This window comes from Chelonia mydas, chromosome 7 (assembly GCF_015237465.2).
Source record: "Chelonia mydas isolate rCheMyd1 chromosome 7, rCheMyd1.pri.v2, whole genome shotgun sequence".
In the NCBI taxonomy this organism is placed as follows: Eukaryota; Metazoa; Chordata; order Testudines; family Cheloniidae; genus Chelonia; species Chelonia mydas.
The window spans coordinates 6,424,822-6,451,160 of record NC_057853.1 but is presented as its reverse complement, the minus strand read 5'-3'; the positions used below and the strand labels follow the sequence as shown (position 1 = coordinate 6,451,160).

General features: G+C 42.9%; 1 protein-coding gene across 50 annotated transcripts in view; it reads left to right on the top strand.

Moving 5' to 3' along the window:
- MAGI1 (membrane associated guanylate kinase, WW and PDZ domain containing 1) overlaps positions 1–26,339 on the top strand; it is a 477,139-nt gene that overhangs the window by 414,678 nt on the left and 36,122 nt on the right. For all 50 annotated transcript variants that reach the window (XM_043550820.1, XM_043550815.1, XM_037903487.2 and 47 more), the window contains one exon: positions 17,174–17,205. In XM_043550820.1, the coding sequence (XP_043406755.1) occupies positions 17,174–17,205 (32 nt within the window). The remainder of the gene's footprint in view (positions 1–17,173; positions 17,206–26,339) is intronic.

Genomic DNA, 26,339 nt, shown 5'->3' with positions numbered 1-26,339 from the left:
AGGTGTGTGTAGTTACCAAAAGTTGTTGCCATCTGCCTGGTATTCCGCTGACTTACTGTTGGGTGGGTTTTTTGTAGTTCTGTCAGAACAGGTGTCCACCTGACACAGCGGTCCCAATTGGCGTTCATCTGTACCCTGGTTGGAGTAAAAGCCAATGATAAAATGGGTCTGGAGTCTGATCTACATACTCCTCTCAAAGATGCATCCTTCTACCCTACTCCAAGACAAGGGTTAATGCTCAGCTTACCTTGAAGGGTAGATAAACAAAGATCTTTAGTTTCTAAATACTTTCTACTAGCACCAAATTCTAATTGGGGACAGAGAACAGCCTGAGAAATGAAGACCAGTCTTTCGAGGTGGTCTGGCTGGGGTTTCAGAGCCAGCTGAGGGTAGGCAGAAGATTTAGAAGGTTGCAGCGGGGAACTGTATAAACAACCTGTATCGATCTATCGTTCTATCTTAGAGTTTTATACTGCCACCTATTACCATAATAGCTGAGTGCCTTCCATATAAAATCAATGGCAACAGCAAAGTCTTTGCTAAAGAATCCTCAAACAATAGTGCTACTCCTTTGGCCCGGGATTGTACAAGGCACTGAGTGCCCTCAGTTCCTGCTCACTTCCACAGGAGTTCAGGGTGTTTCGCACCATTTAGTTTCAGGCTTTTAAACCAAAGGGCTGGCTGGGTACATGTTGCTTAGCAAAAGTCCCCTCACAGAAGAAGAAATCTCTTCACCTTACCCAATTTATCACTAGCACTGCAGAAAGATCATTTAATGGAGCCAAACGAAAAGCAATATCTAATCTCACATCATTAGTATTATATCTGTGTTTTAGCTGCTTTCCCTAATGATGCAAAACCATCATAATTATAGCTGCCTGCAATTAGCTATTGCCGGAGACTTGAACTCTGTTGAACAAGCCGCTCACTTCTGTTTGCCCTTTAGGCTTGCAATGAAGAGTGATTTGAAAGTCATGCTGCTTAAGTGTCTAGCTGCCAGAAAATTTCAAACGGTTATAGCAGCTGCTGAATCGAGAAGAATCCAGATCGCATTCAGGACAAGATCACAACCCGGGAACTATCTGACTGTTACCATAGCATGTCTGTGCATGTGCCAGGGCTTCAGAAAGGAGAAGACAGGGTTCCTCTTTCAAACAGCATTTTCATTTATTTTTTCTTTGTTGCAGGATAAGGGTATTTCACACAGACTTTGTCCTGCAGTTGCATCCTTTCAGGTGGACCTTTAGAGACAAATGGAGCCCGACTGAAGTCAATGTCAGCATAGCTTGTGCATGAATGGAAAGCTCTGCCTGTGCTGGTCTGATTGCAGAATCAGGGCCTACATTATGGTTGTCTCTGAATCTGCATTCCCACTGATTTATTTTTATTTTCTGGGTGGGGAGCAGGGTGATGTATCTGACTTGTTGAACTCCCTGCTTTTATCAAATGTGTGGCCCTGAATACTTTTTGAAGTGGCAGTTTCTATCTTATTGTACCTGACTATTTTGCTAATGGAAATAATTTTCTCCTGTGTTTTATTGTTTTTTGTTTTAAATCCTGTGTGTTCATCGCAATCCAGTAGTAAATATCACATTCTTCAAAACTCCCTATCTCATGTCTTCCCCCCCGGTCTCATCTTGAGTGTTGTAATGCCTTCGTTTGTAATTGGTCTACCTTACTTCCCAACTCACCAAACTTCCATTAGCCCAAACTGCGGCAGTTTCTTCCTTCATCCGAAACATACCTCATTCTTCGTCCTTGGAAATCAGCCTGCCGTTCTTGCCATACGGCATGCCCAACTGACCCTAGCTCTTTTCAAATCCCATCTCAGGAGTCCTCTCTTCTCTTTGGCTTCTCTTTCCTCACCCTCTGTCATGGATAAAACAACCAGAGCTTCCCACTCAGTCATCTCCCTTGAAACCCGTTCATTGGATCCTTCACCAATACGTTATCATCTCTGTATAAGCTATTCGCAAATATACAAGGTAATGCTCCATGGTGCTTTACCATGAATAATGCTATCCATGAGTAGATCAGATTGTGATGTCTTATCTTTGATAGCTTATAAATGCCAAAGATAAGGTGGAAAATGATGTAAGTATGTGTCAGAATTATAGCATGATTAAAAATAGAAGTAAACTAAACTGACTTTGATAGTTAAGATTCTGTATTACAATTAATTTAATTAGGACTCTTATTAGAAATCTTTAAAATATGTAATAAATCAGTTAACTTCATGTGCTATTTCAAGTTACTATTTCCTTTAGAGAAATTTGTATGGGAGCAAATCAAATGAGTGAAAATTAGAGCTGGTCTGAAAATTGCATTGGAAAATACACATTAAATTGCATGAACATTTTCTCACACTGGAATTTTTTCTCCATTTTCCAAAGACATAAAAAATAAATTAAGGGGCAAGTTAAAGCGCTGGCCCAAAGTTAATATAATTTTAACATACGCTTCCAACGTACGTTTTTCATACGTTTTAACATACGTTTTTCAAGGATGACTTGATTAGTGGAGAAGTACCAGTTCTGAAGGAACATCTAAATCTGGGAAAGGTGACTTCTCTTTTCCAAAGTATCTGGTCTTCTTTTGCCCATTCTCTTAGCTCCATTGAGTGGAATTCAGTTCTAACAAGGCTCACAAACTTGGTGAGACTTTAAAGCAAGTTTAAAAATCACATTTTCTCAGTCTCTTACAGTGGTCATTCCACTTATTGACTAGTTTACAGGGTAACAGAAACAGTAATTGGCTAAAATCAGAGGAATAGATTAAATGAAAGGTTGATACCTGTAAGGAAAAAGTTGAGAGTGAGTTAGGCTTGGAAGGATTAGATTTTTATCAGTAAATGTTGGTAAACATCTATTTCATGGTACACACACACAAACCAATGACAAAATGTTTCCATCAGTGATGATAGTAATTTACAGCTAGACAAAGTAAAAAAAATCTGCGTGAGAACTTGTTAGTGTTTGACTTAAGAATAGCACAGGAGGACTTGTGGCACCTTAGAGACTAACAAATTTATTTGAGCATAAGCTGTCGTGGGCTACAGCCCACTTCATCAGATGCATAGAATGGAACATATAGTAAGAAGATATATGTAGATATATATATATAGATATATACACACACACACACCTATTTCCCCATGTTAAGTATCCTCACACCTTCTTGACAACTGTCTAAATGGGCCATCTTAGAATCATAGAATATCAGGTTTGGAAGGGACCTCAGGAGGTCATCTAGTCCGACCCCCTGCTCAAAGCAGGACCGATCCCCAATTAAATCATCCCAGCCAGGGCTTTGTCAAGCCTGACCTTAGAAACTTCAAAGGAAGGAGATTCCACCACCTCCCTAGGTAACGCATTCCAGTGTTTCACCACCCTCCTAGTGAAAAAGTTTTTCCTAATATCCAACCTAAATCTCCCCCACTGCAACTTGAGACCATTACTCCTTGTTCTGTCATCTGCTACCACTGAGAACAGTCTAGATCCATCCTCTTTGGAACCCCCTTTCAGGTAGTTGAAAGCAGCTATCAAATCCCCCCTCATTCTTCTCTTCCATAGACTAAACATCCCCAGTTCCCTCAGCCTCTCCTCATAAGTCATGTGTTCCAGTCCCCTAATCATTTTTGTTGCCCTCCACTGGACTCTTTCCAATTTTTCCACATCCTTCTTGTAGTGTGGGACCCAAAACTGGACACAGTACTCCAGATGAGGCCTCACCAGTGTCGAATAGAGGGGAACGATCACGTCCCTCGATCTGCTGGCAATGCCCCTACTTATACATCCAAAATGCCATTGGCCTTCTTGGCAACAAGGGCACACTGTTGACTCATATCCAGCTTCTCGTCCACTGTAACCCCTAGGTCCTTTTCTGCAGAACTGCTGCTGAGCCATTCGGTCCCTAGTCTGTAGTGGTGCATTGGATTCTTCCGTCCTAAGTGCAGGACTCTGCACTTGTCCTTGTTGAACTTCATCAGATTTCTTTTGGCCCAATCCTCCAATTTGTCTAGGTCCCTCTGTATCCTATCCCTACCCTCCAGCGTATTTACCTCTCCTCCCAGTTTAGTGTCATCTGCAAACTTGCTGAGGGTACAGTCCACGCATTCCTCCAGATCATTTATGAAGATATTGAACAAAACCGGCCCCAGGACCGACCCTTGGGGCACTCCACTTGATACCAGCTGCCAACTAGACATGGAGCCATTGATCACTACCCGTTGTGCCCGACAATCTAGCCAGCTTTCCATGCACCTTATAGTCCATTCATCCAGCCCATACTTCTTTAACTTGCTGGCAAGAATACTGTGGGAGACAGTGTCAAAAGCTTTGCTAAAGTCAAGGAACAACACTTCCACTGCTTTCCCTTCATCCACAGAGCCAGTTATCTCATCATAGAAGGCAATTAGATTAGTCAGGCATGACTTGCCCTTGGTGAATCCATGCTGACTGTTCCTGATCACTTTCCTCTCCTCTAAGTGCTTCAGAATTGATTCTTTGAGGACCTGCTCCATGATGTTTCCAGGGACTGAGGTGAGGCTGATTGGCCTGTAGTTCCAGGATCCTCCTTCTTCCCTTTTTTAAAGATGGGCACTACAAAGATGGGCACTACTAGCCTTTTTCCAGTCGTCCGGGACCTCCCCCGATTGCCAAGAGTTTTCAAAGATAATGGCCAATGGCTCTGCAATCACATCCGCCAACTCCTTTAGCACTTGATTATCACTACAAAAGTTTTTTTCTCCTGCTGATAATAGCTCATCTTAACTAATTAGCCTCTTACAGTTGGTATGGCTACTTCCACCTTTTCATGTTCTCTGTATGTATATATATATATATCTTCTTACTATATGTTCCATTCTGTGCATCCAATGAAGTGGGCTGTAGCCCATGAAAGCTTATGCTCAAATAAATTTGTTAGTCTCTAAGGTGCCATAAGTACTCCTGTTCTTTTTGCGGATACAGACTAACACGGCTGCCACTCTGAAACCTGACTTAAGAATATTTACTTTGTGTATTTTGAAATGTGTTGTTGACAGTTTGTGTTTTAATGGTTAGAAAGCTTTAACTTTTTGAATTTCGACACCTAGTGTCATTAAATAATTGTTGTCTGACCTCTCCCATCATTTCTCGTAACCATGAAACTTTCAAGAGATTAAAAAAAAGTTTAAAACCCATAATTTTGGCCAACTGTGACAACTGATAAAAATAAAAAACTTAAAAATAAACATCAGAGTATTATCCTTTGAAATTATTTTTTAAAAAAATTGAATTCTGCCAAGCCAGTTCATATTTCATATGAACGTTTTGGTATGGGTGTTTTTTTTATATTCACAATGAAAGTTACCTCTTCTCTCTAAGCAGCAAGGGTGCGTCAGATGTGCCTTTTTGGGTCAGTGCTCTATATTGCTATGCAGTATGATGCACTGATTTCTGGTAATTGGTTTGTAAAGCAGCCCGATAAAAACTTGTTTTCTCTTTTGTGACAAAAATAAGCCTCGCTTAACTTTTAAAATCAGTTCTTCTCATTAATAATATTTATCCATTTTGTGGCCACAGCGTGCATCCACAGAAAACACAGAGGGTGAAATCCTGTCCCCACTGAATGGCAAAACTTTGGTTTACTTCAGGCCAGGATTTCACCCTGTCTTTGAATGCCTGCAGTGAAGCGTGTGTTGTGTATCAGATTCTCTTGATGTATAGTTACTAATATTTGCACTAAAAGGGCATTTGCAGGTGCAAATTAGGCCCACAAACAGAGAGACTGGGCCTCAGTTTAGATTAAAATTGTTGCTAATTCATTAATGTGTGTGAAAGAGAGAGTTTCTAAGTCATGTAACTTGACTTAGAAACTCTGTGAATGGCAAAATGAAAGTAATCCACATCAAATGGGAATCTAGTACTAGAAACAAATGTCAGTATTGCCAGCCATTGGCATTCTAAAATCATGAGCCAGGTCCCTACAAATCAAGAAATATACTTAATTTCATGAGATTTTAAAAATATTAGAGATGGGGATTCTTTTTGCTACATTTTGGAGGTTCTTATTTTCAAGATTTTTTTTCTGTAGACATGTCGGCTAGAAACTTTTTTTTGTAAAAGCTGAGAGTCTCAAGTAATCACCTGACTCCAGGAGCTTGAGCTTTGAGAGAATCACCAAATACCACAACACTCATGACAAAATTGTGAGAACTGGCAACACTGATGTGTATGCATTTTCATTGCCTGTACGGCTCTCCAATTTCTGCTGGTAGGGTGTATAAAAGTACGCAAGATTAATCCATTAGTCATTTAAAACATAACATTGTTTTCGTCTCCACTACCTATAATCAACTCTTCTTGTGTTGCATGAAGTGGAATGAAGCAAACTGATAAATGCCCATATAATCTGTATTTAGGGCAAATATTAGTGTTATATCAGTTGCTGTTCATTCTTACGCTAGTGTGACACATCTGTGTTACACTGTTTGTTCCTCATAGATGTGTAAGTCATCTGATCTCCACAGTCGCTTTGAATATTAGGATAGGGTAAAAGGCAGTAACTGATACTGGTCATGGTGTTTCATCACAAAACTCCTTTTTTAAAGGCTAAAATGATTTCCTAAACTTGTATGTAGTAGTGTAGTGTATGTGAGACTCAGGAATGCAATTGTCACGGTGTATGGAAGAGTTCAGATCAGTTATAAATCGTCAAGAAAAATCAAAGGATTTCCTAGCAGCAAATTGCCTGAAATCTTCTCACTGTGTGAACTATGTTAACTTTCAGAAGGGAATAGGCTCTTATCAAACAAAAAGATGGGGCTGGCTTCAGAAAAGAATTACTAAAGCTATGTCACTTTTAAGGGTTTTTTTTAAGTTTGTGGGTTTTGAAAGTTTTTTTTCTTAATTGTTGAACTTGTTGCGTAGGAGCAAGTCAAGCCGCACACCGTTGATTTATATCAGATGTGATGCGATGTAACACAAGGTGGCACAGCAGAACCTTATACTATGCATGAAACGATGCCGGTTTAACTAGAGATGTGCCTCACGGTTCCCTCAACATTTCTCGCATACCAGCCAATCAGGCAGACTTGGAATAATGAGCGAGGGGAATGCAGCTCATTTTATTCTAGCTTCTAAAACCAAACCCTTTCCTCCCGCCCTTTGCATGCTGAGTTTGTGGGGCAGCTTCAGAGTCTGCACGTTTGGGGTTAACCTAGTTCTTGGCCACGTCCGGGCTGCGTGCACAGGCTGCGGTAAGACTGATTAAGCATCATAATATCAACAATAAGAGAATTAATGAGGTGCCTGGCTAAGGAAAAGGGCTCCGTTTATTGGTATAATTGATTAAATGGAGATTAACAGTGCCTTACCGGCAGTCGTGGGTCTGTAAAAGTTGACAGGGACGGTAAGTCTCTCCTAATGGTTTGAGTTTTATTTGATGGTGTTTTTATTTTGAGACCAACTATGCAGTATAATACACCAGCACTTGGCAATTCTCTTCCTCTCCATTCTGAGTTTAACTCCCGATACACCTTCATGTTCTTAGTGTGATGCTTTTTTTCCCCCATCCAGAGCATGGTGCACCCTCTGTGTGTGTACTAAATTCTCTGAGACTGCTCTTAGTACCGTTATTTTTATTTCTTATTCTTAATATGACAGTAACGCTTAGAGGCCCCAGCTGGGATCAGCGCCCCTTTGTGCTAGGTGCTGCATAGACACACAAGCTGAATTCCCACGGCATTACTAGAGCTTCAGAGGCATTTGAGCTCCAACCCACCCTCATGACAGGCCAGCTACCTCAAGCTCAGGATCCCACTTAACTCGAGCTAGGATTTTGGGATATGGATGGGAGTCAGGTTAGGTGCAAATTATCCCTCAAGGTAAGAATGCAGGGCAGACATACCCACAGTGAGAGCTCACCGTCTCGATAAACAAGGCAGATGAAGCGTGGGAGGGGAAGCCGAGTTCCAGGGCGGAGAAGTGGCAGGCCCAAGGTCACACAAGAGGTCAGTCGCACTGGGTACGTGGATATATTTTCAGTGATAGAATCACAGAACTGTAGGACTGGAGGACAAACAAACTCTGCGTTCTAGGACTAGTTAACTCCCCTCTGTGTCTCAAGGGTTAGGATTTTAGGGAATGCTTTGAATCAAATGATTGAAAGAGTTCAGTTTAGCCCCTCATTTATTTTAGAGTAAATGTATATTTGAATTTTAATACATTCAGCCCTCCTGAAAGTGGGTATAACTCCACTGTGTTCAGTGACAATCTGCCTGCTTACCTTCCAATGGCTGAAATAGGCCTCTTACTTAAAATATCAGCTGATTATTGAAAACATTGTTTATTAGTACTAATATCATAGTTGTGCCCAGAGGCCCATTGTGCTGGCTGCTGTACTCACACAAAACAAGAGAGCTTGTCCCAAATTGAACATTATTGGGGTGTGAATTCATACCTTGTTAATATTGCTTTTAAAGCCCCGGAGGTAAAAATTGCCTTTGATCAGAACGAATGCAACACTGACAACAGCAGAATATTTTCTCTGCACTCCTTCACCCATGTGCCTCAATGCTTAACCCGGAGGGCATCCCTTCGAATGGTAGGGCGTAGGTCAGCCTCCATGTTCACTGAGTCCTTGGCCTTTCTGTTTGACCCGCCAGCAGGCGTGACTGTTGTTATGGTGGTGAGACTTTAGAGTCGGACAATTGTGCACTGAAAATTGGGTTGAGACGCTGAATTCGTTGCAGTTCGTTCAGTGAAGAGCCTTCAGACAGCAACAACCTCAGGCAGCGTTGTCTGCCCCAAGTGATCAAAACATATGAGTCATGTGCCAAAAATCACAAGAACAGCCTACAAATCATCATTTTTATTTTTTAAAAGGGCTCATTTTAGTTTACTTCTTGTATTGGAGGCTTTAAGGTTCATGTTCTCAGGCTTTTCTTCACAACCAGGACTAGAAATACTGGGTTTTTTAATGAATGCTCACGTAAACACATGAATCCAGAAGCTCGGGCTTTAAGAAAAAGACTTAATATAATGAGATTTGCAATAAAATCATAAGAATTGGTGAAACTACTTTGGTCATGAAATGGTGACTCTTTATGTAATTACCAATCGTCGGAGCTATCTGATTACCGTAATGTCATCTTCATTAGTGGTTAACGACTACCTAAGTGATACATATTTTGTTACACAGTTACGCTGATATACTTGGAGTAATCAATTAGCATTTTATTAACATTTCACATCTTTCTTATTACTTCTAATTTAAGTTCGTATTTGAGACCTTGAAATTATGACCGCAGAATCAAAATTCCAGTTATTGGTAATTTGGTTAGCATCCAAAACAGGAGCGAATAATTGAGGATGTGATTTAACTTCTTAAGGTCCACTGGGACTGAAACTCTTCTCGATGGCAATCATATACTTTGCATTGTGGTGTGGTTTTTTTGGGAACTGTGTTTGCTCGTGCCAGTGGGTTGTTAATACCTACGTTTGGGCTCCTAAAAAACATGTTTCTCAAGCATTAGCATTTTAGAACTGAAGCATTGTTCATTTTGTTTGGTAGTCACCAACCTTTGATTTATAGCAGGCCTACATTCCTTCGGTGCAAATTATTCTTTGGCTTTAAGCTAGTATTGCATAGCTTATCTTTATGCTAGTACAGTAGCACTATTATAATGCAGATCACTGTGACAAGCAGAATTGGGTCTTTTGTTGCAGGATTGGGTCTTTTTCTTGGTGGTGCTGTTTATGGCTGTATGCAGACTTGTGCTCTCTTTTTTTTCCAGTAACTGTGTTGGTGGTTTTTTCCAATCTGGAAAAGAGCAACTCCCATCAGTTTTTAAAAATGGTATTCATCCTTTATTAAAAATCTTTTGGCAATGGATTATACAGAATTATTATTTTTCCCAACAACGTTAATGGCCATTACTGTTAATCATTTAGAGCTCCTTGTTTTGCATTCAGAAAACATAGAGATTGATGTGTGCTGCTGGGTAAGTAGGCCTTTGCCTCTGGCTCCAGTATTTCCCCGCACCTCTTGCCAAATGTGTCTTGGTGGATGATAGCCTTTGGTTTTTATTCAGCACAGTGTAAAAAAAAAGCAGTATTCAGTGGTCTTATTATTTTTTTCATGCAGCTGTTTTCCCCCAGTAAATGTTAGCCCACTTCCACAATCCTTAATGTTTTCCTTGTGTTTTTATTAATTTCCTGCTAATTTTCTGCTGTCCTGCATTCTGTGCTTTAACCAAAATAATGGCTAAACCAACGGGTGACCTTTTCAACCCAGTTCACCTACCTTTTGCTTTGCTGCTGCTTGGAAACATCTCTCAGGCTGTTCTGATTGGAAATGAAACCCAAACATGATGAACCAAGATCCAGGAACAGGGTAATTTACTCTGTCTTCTCCATCCCTGCCCGCTGATGCAAGGATATCTGAGGAGCTTAAGGAAATACGCTGAGCAATGGCTACAGATATTGCAGTATCCTTTTGTGGCTTTCGATCCAAACCTGACTGCCAGTCAATTTGCCACTTCTGGTTCGAAGACTCGATCCTGCAAAGTGCCAATGAGCACTCTCGGTATCAGTTGAAATCCTCTTGGGATTGAAGTCATTCAGTGCTTTGGACCCCCTCGGCTCTTACGCGTGCGACTATGGATTAGTGTATGATCTTTCTGTAATATTACTCCTGAGGGCATTCTACGCTAAAAAGTTAAAAATTCTGTGCCAAAAAATTAAAAATTCTGCGCACAATATTTTAAGATTCTGCAAGTTTTATCTGTCAGTAAATAAATGCAGAGGCCCCAGCATGGCAGTGGGGAGCACAGGCCACGGGCTGTACGAAGGTGGGGATCACCCTGCAGCCTCCCCACACCTGAGACATGGACTCAGTAATGAGGCTGCCCCCAACCCTGACACAGCACAAGGCCTGGGCCTGCCCCAGAAACACCCTGGGGCCCTGCGCCAGGCGCACCAGGTATACAGCAGGCAGGCTCAAGCAGGTAGGAGCCAAGTGTGTGTGGGGGAGCTCAGTGTGGGGTGAGAGGATTCTCTGTGGGACTATCTAGGTGCAGGCAGCTCAGTGGGGGGTCAGAGACTCGTTGAGGGTGTTCCAGGTGCAGGGACAATAGGACATTTCAGGAGCTTCTACGAGAAAGTGGTTGGGGCTCAGCGGAGGGGTCGGGGGGGGTCTCGGCAGGGATGTCTGGGTGCTGGGGGAGTGAACTTTGGTTGGGGGGGTTCTGAGTTCAGCTAGTTGGGGGTCAGTGGTATGGGGATCCGGATGTGGGGGTACAAGGGGGTTCGTCAGGGTGGGGGTTTGGGTGCAGGGAACTTAGTGGGGGGTGGGAGGGTCTGGGTGCCAGGAGGCTCCGGTGCAGGGGTTGAGATTCAGTGGGGTGGGGTTCGGGTATGGAGGACTGGGGGGTTCTGGGTGTATGGGGTGAGGCTTGTTGTGGGTGTCTGGGTATGGGAGGTCCAGATGCATGTGGGTTGGGCAGATGGGGGAGCTGCTCCCTGTACAGTGACCTCTCTGCCCGCAGCTGAGGAACAATGGGGGCAGGAAGTAGGGGAGGATGCTGAGCTTCCTACAGCTGCGGGAGGTTTCTGGGAGTGGGTCGGACACGGCCCCAGCCACTCTTTGCAGGGGAAGAGGCAGTCTCGTCCTCTCCTGCCTCCAGCCCAGCCAGGATTAGCAGCTGATGCCAGTTCAGTGTAGGAGCCACAGGCTGGGGTGTCCCACCTCTCCGTCGTCTGCCCTGGGTGCCTGAAAAAATGTACCTGCGCAGCTAGGGTGTGGTGCGTGACTGCTCTTGCAGCTTCCCTTTGCTTCCCTGTCAAAAAGCCATTTCTCTGCAGGGAAACAAAGAAATCTGTGGGGAACGTGAATTCTGTGCACGCACAGTGGCACAAAATTCCCCCAGAAGTAGTAATATACAGGAATTGGGTAGTGTCCCTTTAAATAGTTTGTGAGCTCTCTAGTGCTCCTCATTGTCTATTATGTTTCAGGGGACACCAGAACCCTGCCAGACTGCAGTGTGTGTACATAGCTAATCCTAGCATTTTCAATATGTTTAGTAAACATTGATATTTGGAATTTGGATACTTTATATACTAGAAACAGCAGAATTTGGGGTTGATGTCAGACAGTGTATCCAGGTTTTGTATGGCTCGCATAACTCTTTATCAGTGCTTTCTAGATTTGAAATTTACCAGAAGGACATTTAAAATGATGCAGTTTTAAAACAGAATAAACATACCAGCTAATATTAAATTAAAACTCTGTGGCTAATCCCTGAGTTACAACACCTCCTTCATAGTGTTTTATCGGAAGGTTGCTCTAGATAGAAAGTCATTGAAATAGTGAAATTGTGGTACAAAACTTGCTGAGCAATTTACATTTTCCCCCTATGTTCCAAAATATAGTCTAGCAGATGGATGTGGCCAGCTGTACATAGAGCTTTAGGGAGTTCTGGGGAAGAAAATGAGAGTTTTTTGTTAAGATAACTGTGATAATCTCACTGATAACTGGCTTAATTTAGATCCCTGCATTTGGTTAGTTTTTTACTAACCTTGTATGTACCCATTCTTGGTGACTCTGTCAATTTAGAATATAATCCCTTTTTGTATTTCAAGATTGCGCAGCGACCACTGGTATTTTGTCATTAAGCACTTGCTTGATTACATTGGCTTTTTAGAGGGGAGTAATTTGTGTTTTCTGATTGATTTAATTGGCGTCACCTTTGTAAGTATTCTCTATGAGGATTCCTGCCCAATGGAGGGGCTCGAGGTCAGTGTTTCTCAACAACCGAGCTGTGGACCGGCACCGGTCCCTGAGATCTGCCTGACACACTTTAGGAAGGCAGCACGCCAGTCCCTGGGATCAAAAAGGTTGAGAAACACTTACCTAGGTCATATGGAGAGTGCATCACAGGTGTGCTGTTCTGTTTTAACCACCGCTAACTCGGAGGGCAACAGCCCCTCTTTTGCTTTCCCCAAAAAGATTTTCATAGTGTATTGAGTCTTTTTTAATTAAATACATTTTAGGTGAATTTAGTATGTGTGAAAGATGTCAGCCTCGTTGCCCAAGGGACAGATTTTAAAAGGTATTTGGTTGTCTAGTGGGCTTTGAAATCAATGGCAGTTAGACACCTAGATGCTTTAGAAAATCTCCGGAGGGGCCTAAGTACCTTTTAAAAGTCTGGTCCGAAACTGCTAAATTTAACCACAGAGCTGGTACAACCTAGGCAGTGGCAGTACAGACCTGCTATGACCTCTGGAGAGAGAAACAGATAGTTCACTCTTTGTGCCCATTAAGTCCTGGTCCTCTCTGCTGGGATTTCCAACCAAGATGCCAGTTTTAGCGATGTGTGAAAGTGATCAGGAATAGTCAGCATGGATTTATGCCTGACTAATCTAATTGCCTCCTATGACAAGATAACTGGCTCTGTGGATGAGGGGAAAGCAGTGGACATGTTATTCCTTGACTTTAGTAAAGCTTTTGATACGGTCTCCCACAGTATTCTTGCTAGCAAGTTAAAGAAGTATGGGCTGGATGAATGGACTATAAGGTGGATAAAAAGCTGGCTAGATCGTCGGGCTCAATGGGTATTAATCAATGGCTCCATGTCTAGCTGGCAGTCGGTATCAAGCGGAGTGCCCCAAGGGTCAGTCCTGGGGCTGGTTTTGTTCAATAGCTTCATTATTGATCTGGAGGAATGCATGGATTGCACCCTCAGCAAGTTTGCAGATGACACTAAACTGGGAAGAGTGGTGGATACGCTGCGGGGTAGGGATAGCATACAGAGGGCCCTAGACAAATTAGCGGATTGGGCCAAAAGAAATCTGATGAGGTTCAGCAAGGACAAGTGCAGAGTCCTGCACTTAGGACGGAAGAATCCCATGCACCACTACAGACTAGGGACCGAATGGCTCAGCAGCAGTTCTGCAGAAAAGGGCCTAGGGGTTACAGTAGACGAGAAGCTGGATATGAGTCAACAGTGTGCTCTTGTTGCCAAGAAGGCCAATGGCATTTTGGGCTGTATAAGTAGGGGCATTGCCAGCAGATCGAGGGACGTGATCGTTCCCCTCTATTCGACATTGGTGAGGCCTCCTCTGGGTACTGTGTCCTGTTTTGGGCCTCACACTACAAGAAAGATGTGGAAAAATTGGAAAGCTTCCAGTGGAGGACAACAAAAATGATTAGGGGTCTGGAACACATGAGTTATGAGGAGAGGCTGACAGAACTGGGATTGTTTATTCTGCAGAAGAGAAGAGTGAGGGGGGATTAGATAGCTGCTTTCAACTACCTGAAAGGGGGTTCCAAAAAAGATGGATCTAGACTGTTCTCAGTGGTAGCAGATGACAGAACAAGGAGTAATGGTCTCAAGTTGTAGTGCGGGAGGTTTAGATTGGATATTAGGAAAAACTTTTTCACTAGGAGGGTGGTGAAACACTGGAATGGGTTACCTCAGGAGGTGGTGGAATCTCCTTCCTTTGAAGTTTTTAAGGTCAGGCTTGACAAAGCCCTGACTGGGATGGTTTTGTTGGGGATTGGTCCTGCTTTGAGCAGGGGGTTGGACTAGATGACCTCCTGAGGTCCCTTCCAACCCTGATATTCTATGATTCTGTGTGTTTCAGAGGCAGATGTATATCTGCTAGGGGTTGGAGACTATCACCATTTTTACATAAACCAGGCAGTAGCACCTTTGATCCTTACCATCCTGAATTTGATGTGCAGTGGCAACTGGCCAAAAGTTATTCCGCCCATTACTTTGTGCCATTAGTTTTCCCCTCAGTGAGTGTGTTCTCACCAGTAACAGCCCCCGTAGGAGTTGTCTCTGCTTGCAGATGATGTGTCTTATTGCTCTATACTGTATCCTTTCCTTCAGCTGGGAATGCATATTAGAAACTGGGGTCTATTATCGCCAAGTTTGGCCCACAACAGCAGAAACTCGGATTTTAAATTAGGTCTTGATTTACAAAGCAAAGCATTAACACAAGTTATCCCCTCATTTTGTCCCAACAAAAGTTACTGACGTGTTTTGAACATGCACAGTTGCTTGTTTTGGTAAAAAGTCAATTATTGTTTGCTCTGTAGCAAAGTCTGGCACAGAGCAGTGACACAGTAAGATTCATGAGCCTTTGGAGGGCCTGTGAAACAATGGCCTTGTGTGTATTTTCCATCATTTTTCAGCCATTTTCGATCTTTTTGGATTGTAGCAGCTGCAATTAATGACAAATTTTAAAGGAAAGGCTTGTTCAGAAGTTCATATTTATTACATTTTAACATGTAATGACCCTGGTGCAATAAACTAAATATCGAGTTCACTTTGAACCTACAGCTCAGTTGCATCTACAGTTTTAACTTTTGGAGAACAACTGGATTGCTATAGTGCCAACTCTGCGGGGGGGGGGTCGGGGGGTGATGGATCCATTTAATCAGAAAGAGTGTCTCTTGCAAAGAATGCAAATATATACTGTAATATGTGATAAACTGTTACAAATGTGACTTGTCATGAAAACTGTTCGTTGGTGCTTTATTCTTTGATTGTGTTACATGAATGCAGGCAATGTCTGCTTAAAACAAAGCTGCAATCTTATTTGTTTCGTATAAACAGTTTTGATATTCCACTACCCCACAATCAATCACTGCCCTAGAGGGTCTTAGTTATTTGCTGATAATGCACCAAACAGGATAATGTCTAGAGCACTAGTACTCCCCAATCGTTGAAAACAATTAATTTAAAATCAGACAACAGCATTTTGTCTTATGCAGTCTTATTTACATACAAGTCTGACAGCAGGCGGTAAGCGGGTACTGTTTATCATTTGTAATTGTAGATATTCCATATTCATAGATGATATCTTGCAAATTACCGTAAGATGAACTTCTTGCTGTAACAATTCATATTTCAGTTGCATAACTTGTTTTACTTCCTGTATAAAAGTTAGACAGGAGCATGGTTTTTAGTGCAAACAAAGTGTATAAAGTAGGAAACATAATGTTGCATAAATGCCACATAAATCGCATCCTAAAGATGAAAGCAGATTTTGAATGTCCGAATTACTGAGCACTTAATGTGCAGTGTAATCTGTGTTTCGTTTTTATGTTTATTTTTTCTGGAATGCCACATAAGGAAACAGGTTTGAGGCGAGAACCCTTTTTTTTTTTTAATTGAAAATAATTTATTTTTTTCTTTAATCTATCTGCTCAGAATAGCTTTTCCTATATCGTAGGTCATGTCCAACAAGTTTACACCTCATTGCCATTGGCCATTACGCCACTGATAGAGGAAGTCAGCAAAAATCGGTCTTGGGATCTCCCAGGTCTATGAGCTCATCATACCAATTAACGAGCTGGCTTCAATGGGCAAAATCACCCTTCTCTCTGCTACTGCGCGCTTTTAAATTGTTTCTTTCTTTGCATTTTGATCATGATCATTGATCATCCCCAAAAATTCCCATCATCCCGAACTACCTAAACCTTTCACCTCAGCCCACTACGTGCACATCAGAGTCAAGACATTCTTAGCATTTTATTTTCAAGTTACAGCAATCTGAAATTGATCATATTTATAGCTACGTATCTAGAGTGGACTTGAAGAAAACTTGTGTGTTTTGTCAGTAATATCCATATTTGTAAATGATCCCTTTTAGGGATAAAGATTATCCCTCTTTGTGCTTTTGTTTTGCTTTGCCAGCCTGAGCCTCTCATCTAAAGCCAATACAAATTTCCTTTTAAAAATCTATTTCTAGAGAGACACTTTTTAAAAAATCAACCTGTTACTCTTCTGTGGTTCTGATTGGTCCGATAAAATTGACAAGCCGATCGCGTCAAAAGGAAATATCCTTGGCTTAATTGTAAGCTAAGTCTCTCTTAATCCAGGGGAGCATTTGAGATTCTGTCCAAGTGTTCAATTTCCCAGGCCGCTGAGGTCTGTGAATTTCTTTCCCCAGCCTCCAGGCTGCTGCAGCACAAGTCAGCATAGCTAATGCAGATCTCTCTCTCTCTCTCTCCCTCCTCTTTGATTCGATATGAACAGACTGGTAACTCCAATGCCAGAACAAAATCTGACATAACTCTGCAGATGGCTACATTCAGATGATACACCTAGGGATTTTTTTTTTTAGGAAAGTAACATTTATATGCTAATGTTTATTTTTTCATTGTTGCCTTTTTTCAGGATTGCCAGTCCCAAAGAAGAGCCCAAAGTCGGTAAGTACCTTCTCACCTGCTGTTTTTGTTTGTCTGTTTTGTGTGAGGGGGCTGGTGGTTTTGATCTGATTGATTGATTGATTTTTTTTTCATGTGGGGTGTGGATTGTTTTAAGTTGTCTGTCTGTTCCAACACGGATTGCTTTGCACAGCTTGTGCTGCATGGTGATCTGAGAGGAGAATTCAGAACAGAAAGGGAGCTTGTTGGCAAAAAAGGCTAGAGGTTTACTGATCCTCTTCCCCGCTGAGGGAGCTCTTCCTCCCTTACCTCCCTCCCACTCCCCCCCCCCAGCCATTGTTTCCTTTTTGAAAGATGGGACACTCCACCTTCTTTCCAGCGAACAATTCCTATCAGTGGTGTCCATAGATTCCAGCCTTTTGCATTTACTCCCTGATCTTTCTCATGCACCAGCTGCTGAATGATTTTATGAAATATTAAAGCATGTATATTTACAGAAAGACAAATCATGCATATTTACAGTTTCCAGCGGATACTGTTAGCTGCCCCAGCACTGGAAATATCTCAGTTGTTGTGTAGGGCATCTTTTGTTGTTTAGCTTGGCTTTAGCAGCATTGTACTGCAGGTGTGGGATCCTTTATTTAAAAAAAGGGGGGGGGGAGCAAGAGAAAGAAAAAAATCAATATTTCCCTGTCCTTTCTAATCTTGTTTCCCTGTAGAACCGTTACCTGGTTGACGTGTTAGCTAGTAGCTTAGAAGCTACGGTCTAAAGTGTCATTAATGCTCAGCTCCTAGTATAGTGGAACAAAAATAACGTGATGTTTATGAGTCTGGGAAAGGGTTGAATATTCTCCATGAAATGAGATATTTACAAGGTGAAAGTTTCCATTTATTTGAAGGGGTAGTGAAGAAGGCAGGCTTATTTCCCAATAGCATTGGGAAAGTCCCAAGAGTGAGGTCTTTGCAATACTATAAGACCCTGTGAAAGTTCACTGACGGTCCGTTGTGGGTGCCGATAGCTGCAGCTGCTAACAGTCCACCTTTCTGTAAAGCTCGGTAAGAGGTTTGTTAAGAAGATGAGCAGAATCTCCTGCTTTTAATGCGAGTTCTCTGTTCATCCCAAAAGATAGCCCTGAAATAATTAATGTGATTCTGATGGCTTAGAGCAGTGCTGATTAAAGTCACATGACTTCAGGCCTATACCATTGTCAGTTTGCATTAATGTTGAGAGGGAGAAGTGCAGTTTGTGCTCTCACTCAAATCACAGAAATGTCAGACCGTATGCGTTTACTTCTGTGTCATAGTCAATGATTAATTCAGCCTTTGGTAAAATAGAAACAAGTGTGTAAAATATGTACACGCCAAGCAGATTATTTTTTGCTGCTGCATTTTTTCCCCTGTCAGAGAAGGAATAGTTGAATTGATATAAGACATTTATAACCTTTATTCATTAAACTGTCATATGATGAATGAACTTTGATTTTTAAAAACAGGTGCCCTCACAGAATCAGGAAATGTAACATCATCTCCTTATTAATCTGATGCTGTGTTAAACACCTGCCAAGTGAACAATGATTCATTAGAAGCATTTTAAATCTGTGAGACACCTAAATCCATGTAGGGATAATCCTCTCTATATGAACAAAGAGACTGTTTACAAACAGGTGTAGTTCTGGAGTCTTTAATGAATTTACCAGCCCCCAGCTGTAGGTTTTTTTTTTTCTTTTCCCCCCATGGGATTTGCTTGCAGAGAAACCATTTCCTTCACTAAAAGCAACCAGATTCCTTGCATGTTACACTCCTGAAAGCTCTCTTACCTTTCTGCATAACCCTTTGATATTTTTCACCACACCCCCAGGCAGTGCTGTTCCATCCGAAAAGGAAGAATCCAATAAAAACAGCCTTCCTCCTCTGTTTAGATATAAAACGGAGTGTTTGCACCAGCAATTAGTGGATAATACTATCTTATATTGATACATCGTGGCAGCTATTTTAGAGTACGTGGAAGTCGAACAGTCACACTCCTTAAAGGAAAAGGAGCAGAGTGACCAGCCCATAGAATACAATCTCTTTTAGTCTAAGTGAAAAGGATAAAAAAATTATCAATATTTTACTTTTATTTTTAATATAACTTCCTTTAACGTCCTTTTTATAGTTAATTAAATACAGGTTCTGTGTTGAATTGTGTGATGTGGGGGGTGGAGGAGGAATGGTTTCAGAATATAACTGCATTGGCATTGAGTCCCAGCCATTCCAGTCGATACAGACCATTCCGCAACTGGGGTGGGAGGGAGGGGACTTGCCTGAGATCCTGCCTTGAAACTGCCCTGCAAGATTTTCAGGGCTTGACTCTTTGGCACCCCTAGCGGTTGCCGGGGCAGGGTGGTGATGCAAACATCACAGCCTCGTGGTAGAGATGCCAAGGCCCAGAGTCTTTTCCCCAGGCACCACTACGTGAGCTATTGTCGCTGCACCTGTGTAACATGTGGCATGGTATTCATGTAGCCCCTGTCGTCGTCTTCACCTTCACTGTTCTCCAAGAGGCCTTTGAAATAAAATTTACTTCTTGATTAATAAGTTAGCTGCTCTTAAATAAGCCACATGCAGTCAGCCCTTATGTTGGTAGACGGATCTTAAACCAGGGCCCCATTCTGTTTTCTGTACTGCATTACAGAGTAAACTCAAGTTCAGATCTTAAATCCCCTCCTGTTCCTCCTTCGCCCAGCTCACTGCTCATCCCTTCCTTCTCTGCAGCCTAATGAAGCCCCTCTCCAATCCCAGATACATTCCCCCTCCCCCACTCTCCCAGGTAGCTAGTGCCCAGTGCCTGCTTCCTTCTCAGACATGCCCTGGCTTTGCAGCTGGTTCTATTAACCTACTCCCATCCTGCCATATCTGCTTAACTTTGCCAGACTCGGTCTTGATAGAGAAATTTGTAGGGCCCTGGGAGTTTTGCTGTGGCCAGGACCATTGGTATTACACATGCAATGTCTGCAGGATTTGGCGCCAAGAGAATACGCATGCAAACAGAGAAAAGCACAAATGCATTTCTGAAGGCGCGCTGGAAGGCTTTTCATATCTCATTATTAGTTTTAAGTCTCACCTGATGTGATGTAACCTGAGTTCAAGGTGCTGTGATTCTCTGCCGTAGCAGCTAATGTAATGACTAAGGGCTTGGCTACACGTGCGAGTTAGAGCGCATTAAAGCAGCCCCGGGCGTCCTAGCTCACTCCCCGTCCACACTAGCAAGGCACGTAGAGCGCTCTGACTTCACGGCTACAGCGCTGCTGGTGCTCCACCTCGGCGAGAAGAGGAACGCTTGTTGCACCTTGGCTGAAACACTTGGGCCTCAGTGTGAATGAGGTGTTGCCTTACTGCACTCTGATCAGCCTCTGGAAACTTCCCATAATCCCCTTAAGTCAAGTGGCCACTCTTGTCATTGTTTTGGAATCGCTGCAGGAATGCAGATATGCCCTTTGAAAGCTCGGTTTCTGACAGCCGGCTACTTATCTGCTCCGGGACAAAGCAACCATTAGTGTTGAATGCTGTGTGTGAGAGAGAGAGGCCAGGGGGGAAGGGAGGGGAGAGCAGGGGTCTGCTGCTGTCTGAACGTACAAGACAGCATGCTGACATGCTCTCAGCCCCCCCAAAACCACACAACACTCTCTCTCCCCCCCACATACACACAACACACTCCCTGTCACACTCCCTTCCCCCCCATTTGAAAAGCACGTTGCAGCCACTTGCATGCTGGGATAGCTACCACAATGCACTACTCTCTGTGGCCGTTGCAAGAGCTGCTAATGTGGCCACGCCAGTGCTCTTGTAGCTGTCAGTGTGGACAGACTGCAGCGCTTTCCCTACTGCGCTCTACGAAGGCTGGTTTAACTCAAAGCGCTCTACATCTGGCAAGTGTAGCCATGCCCTAAGACCACAACAGAGGAGGGAGACGACTTCCTTACACTCCTTTAGATGAACTAATATTACCAGCTGTAGCAAGGGGGGGGAGGAGGCAGAGGGAGAGAGGAGGGGAGGGGACATAGTCCTAGAGAGCCAGAACATAGGTCTTGGTAGGTAAAGGAAGGAGGAAGTGACTTTGAATGATTTTATTTTAGAATATATGGCTGTGTAATGTCTAACCATCTATATCTGTATTCTTTTCATGTACGGCGATTCTGGAGTATTTTGTGTTTATTTGCCTTTTAGAGCGAGAACTTTTCAGCTGAGCTTGAAGGGCCAAAGTTGTAAAAGCGCTGGGTGCCAGATTTAAAGTGCACTGCTCTAGGGCGAATTGAAGTTTCCAGTAAAAACTATATTTCAGCAGAATATTGGGTGTTGGAGTAAAACTAAAATATTCACAGAAAATGTTTGCTTTCTTTGCCAATTTTTTGATTTTTCATCCAAGCACCCAAAAGTAAACATTTTCAGCCAAAAATATGAAACTATTTCAGTTTTTGTCAGTGTGGGGCTTACATTTTTCTGTTTGGGGGTTCTTGATTTTTTTGGCTGAAAAATAAACGTTTTCCCAGAAAACTTTGATGAGAGCTAACATTTTTTGGTTTGTATCAAAATGTCCCACATGGGAGAAAGGATCATTCTAGGCAGCTCTTCAACTGGGGCCAGATTTTCCAAAGAGACTTCAGTTCCAGTCTAGGCACCGAAATATATGATCTGTCCCCAGGGCAGCTAAGCATTCTGGGCACTGAGCTCTTTTGAAAGTGTTACCATTGTTTAGGTGCCTAAATAGTAGCTGAGCTCTTTTGAATTTCCCAGCCTTAAAATTGTTCATGTTCACAACCTCTCCCCACAAACGACTGCTCCCTTCTGACCCAAGCAGTTAGTCTGTATTTAGGGGCTGGCCGGCCTCTTTCTGTTAGGAGGAGAAGTGGATGATATGAGTTAGGTGTTTCTTTGGCACAGTCTCGTTTGTTTACAAAGTATGTCCACGAAGTCCTGTTTCCCTGAACGCAGTAGGAAAAAACAATATCAGGCTGTTTCCATGCTCACCGTTACCAAGCCTGCTTTTCCAGCAAGTCCTGTGCCCAAAGGGCTCTACCTTTGCTCTCTCTCTCTGTCCGGCATAGGCACCGGGGCTGGTGCCCCCCCCTCCAATTAGCTCCTTCCCTTCCCCCCAGCACCTCCCCCCCCCCAGTGCCTCCTGCTCACCATGATCAGCTGTTCCACGGCGTGCAGGAGGTACTGTGGGGAAGGGGGAAGGAACAAGGGTGGGGCGTGCTTGGGGGAAGGTGCGGAATGAGATGGAGCGGGGGTGGGAAGAGGCAGGATGGGGGTGGGAAGGGGTGGGGCCTTGGGGGAAGGGGTGGAGTGTGGGGGTGGCCTGGGGAAGAGCTGGGGGTTGAGCACCCTCCGGCACATCAGAACATCGGCCCTGCTGCTCTCAGGGCCATGTTCACCACCACTTCGCTCGCAGTCTGCTGGTCCCGGCCTTGCCCCGTAGCTGCTGCCTTAGGTGGTGGCTTCTGTTGTTTCAGCAGTCACATTTAGCTTGAAGGAATGGTGCTTAGTACATCAGGGTCTGTGTTTGGTGGCAGTTAACACCTTCCAGCTTAACACTACTCTGTGAGATACTTACAATCCTATTTCCTCACCCTAGTTTTGCAGTATAGTTTGCTACAAACTCCCTTGAATGTATAGTTTTCCTGTACTTCCGTTAATCATCGCACAGCCTTTTGCAAGGGAAGGTGCAGTGTACTGTATCAACACATGAGCTTCCTCAGGTGACTAGCACTGTATTAACATTGCAGCCTCATTGAAGGCTGGCTCGACCCTGAGCTTCATGGGAAAGAGAGTGATTGTGGCTGGAAATGGCATTGCAGAAGGCTGAAAAATGAGCCCAGAATAACTACAAGAAGCCATATTCAGAATGGCTCTGCCTACTCTCTAGTCGCTACGCTGGGAAATTAAGTAACTTCTTGTTATTCATTTTTACTGGTGGTCTAAGTAAAAACAGTACAGTCAAAGGCATTTGCAGCACTTATACTGCAAACATCGGGAGGGGAAAATCTCATTGTAACTGTAACTGGGATCTATTTGGGTGAAGAAAGTCATGATAAAGGCCTAGGGATATTTACAGGCTGTGAGAATGTTGAGTCCACTTAATTCACTTCACCTGTGTGGGTAAGGAATTCTGGTGTTACATAAATTTGGGGTTTATGTTTGACCTAGACGTTTCCCTCCAAACTCTGTGTTTTGCACGTCAGTTGACCAATGATGATCAAGTTCATACCCTTGGTGTAGCAACCTCTTGTCTACACTGCCTCTCAACAATCTGATCCTCTTAGATTTGAACACCCATGAGCATTCGGAAGCTTGTCCAGAATAATCAGTCATAGTGAGGTCACTTTTAGAATCATAGAACCACAGGGTTAGAAGGAACCGCAAGGGTCATCGCGTCTAATCCCCTGCCAAGATGCAGAATTTGTTGTGTCTAAACCATCCAAGGAAGATGACGATCCAGCCTCTTTTTGAAAACCCTCCAGCGAAGGTGCTTCCGTGACTTCCCTAGGCAGCTTGTTCCATTGTCCTGCTGTCTGTACGTCTTTGTACTTACAGTTACGAAGTTTTCCCTGAGATTTAATCTAAATCTGCGATGCTGTAATTTGAACCCATTGCCTCTTGTCCTGCCCTCTGTGGCAAGCGAGAACAACTTTTCTCCATATTCTTTATGACAGCCTTTCAAGTATTTGAAGACAACTATCATGCCCCCCATCTCCTCTTTTCCGAACTAAACATACCCAGTTCCTTTGGACTTTGCTCATATGGCTTGCATTCTATCCCTTTGATCAACCTTGTTGCTCAGCTCTGTATCCTTTCTAGTTTCTCTACATCCTTTCTATATATTGACGACCAAAATTGGACATGGTGCTCCAGCCGAGGCCTAACCAGCTTGGAGTAGAGCAGTACTATCGCATCCTGTGAATTGCATTCTGTGCCTCTCTGAGTGCAACCCAAAATTGCATTTGCTTTTTTTTGGCAACAGCGTCACCTTTTTGAGTCAGGTTGAGGTTGTGATCATAATTGTGCATTTCCATACTTTTTATTTCTGTTTTATTTTAAAGAGCACCCTGAACATAGAGATTCCTAGCTTTCTAAAGTTGTTTTGTTGTTGCAGAAGGACTTTTCCTTCTTACACAATTTGTGTACCTTTACAGCAGTAACTCCAGCTTAATGAAGGGTTGGAGGGGGAAGAAGGGGTTGTTTTTGTTTTTTTGCTTGCTTGCTTGTTTTGCCTAGGACATACAGAAAGTTTCAGTTAGATCCAAAATACAGATTCGAACTCTAGAACTGAGTGCTAGTTTTAAATTGTTTACATTTCTCATATAATCTAAATGAGATTTATTTTTTTTAACTTCCTTGTCTAAAGAAAAGATTATTATCCAGGGAGATGATATTAGTGCCTTGTTCTTGTGTTTACAAGTGTTACCTAAGACTTGAATGCGATTTTCTATTGTAGTCCCTATGATCAAGGTTCTCTAAATCAACTATATTCAATCACACTGGCTTGAAACCTGGTATACTGTGCTCACGAGGTGCTCTTGTTATTTAATTATTTGCCACAAAATAAAACAACAGCAACCAAAAAAAAACATGCTGCAAAAATGACATTTTTAGTTGTAAAACTGTTGTTTAAGGGGTGGTCATCCACAGCTCAGAGGCTGTTTGCAGAGCTCTGTCTTAAAATGGCTTACTTTAAAACCTGGGATTTTGTAGGCAAGTAAGGCTGTATGTGAATTAGCTTCTTTCGCCACGAAGGAAAAGGAAAAAATGTTTAAAATCGGTTAGGGTATTTGTGTTTGAAACCTGGTTGCTGAGCAAGTCACAGCAGACCTGCTCAGTTGAAAATGACTTTAAAGAACACAGTTTATTTAATATTCAAGTCAGTGGAGGCATCAGTGAAAGCCGGGGTTCTCAAACTTCATTGCACCGCGACCTTCCGCCCACCCCCTTCTGAAAACAAAACTGACTCCATGACCCCAGGAAGGGGGACCGAAGCCTGAGCCTGCCCGAGCCCCACTGCCCCAGGCAGAGGGGCCAAAACCTGAGCCCCGTCACCCAGGGCCGAAGCCCTTGAGTTTCGGTCCCAGGCAGTGGGGCTCAAGCTTTGGCCTCGGGCTCGAGCTTTGGCTTCAACCCCGGGGCCCCAGCAAATCCGATCCCCGTGTATCTGTATACCATGGAAAGCCAGGAGGCCTTGATCTTGCTTAGGGACTCTGTGTGCTGCTGTGTTGCAAATAATGACACTATGATGGTCCCACACCCTGGACAGTATCGGTGTAATTTGGGTGGTTCTTTACAGACATGTGCTACAATGCTGTGCATATTGGGGGTGCACTGAAAGCATGTCTTTGTTTTGCTTTGTACGGTGAATTTATAGGTCTGATCCAGTGCTTAATTTGTGCCTGCGCTGAGCCGCGGCACCTCTGGGCCTGGCAGTTCAGAGCCCCGGCACCTCTGGGCTTGCTGCGTCAGTTATGAACATAAAAAAATTATTTGAGCCCCAGCACCTCTTTCATTACAAATGAAGCACTAGTCTGATCCAAAGCCAATGTGGGTCTTTCTACTGACTTCAGTGGGCTTTAGATCAGGCCCTTGGTGCCCAGAAGAGAAACCAGACAAATAGCATTAGAAATTGAAGGAGTCTGGTTAGCTATAAAAGAAGCATAAAAGACAGACAATGGCATTGCATGTTTCCTACATTGGTGCACCAATGTGCTTTAAAGTTGCACTTCTAGAAGAGAAAATAGCTCAGTTCCCATGCCTTTTGGTCTTTGATCTCTCTGGTGAAACCTTTCATAGGAATTAAACATAAATAGGAATTAACCTTTCACAGAATTAAAAGTGAAAATTGGCTTCACTTTTTAATGTGAGATTTGCCAATCAATTAATAGCAACAAGGCCCTTTTGTAATGTGGAAACAATAGACTACAGTGAGCATTGTTTTAAACATATTTACTGCCCATTCTTGGTAACTCTTCAGAAACATTTTTAGTAGCATGAATTCTTGCAGTGCAAATGTGACTCTTGTTAATTTGCATACATTATTGCAGCCAATTATGTGAATGTGAGTTAAGAACAACATACTCAATGTAGCTAAATATTGACAAGACAGGTCTTTTTGACATGCTGTGTAGAATAAGCCTTGAATGTAAGTAGAA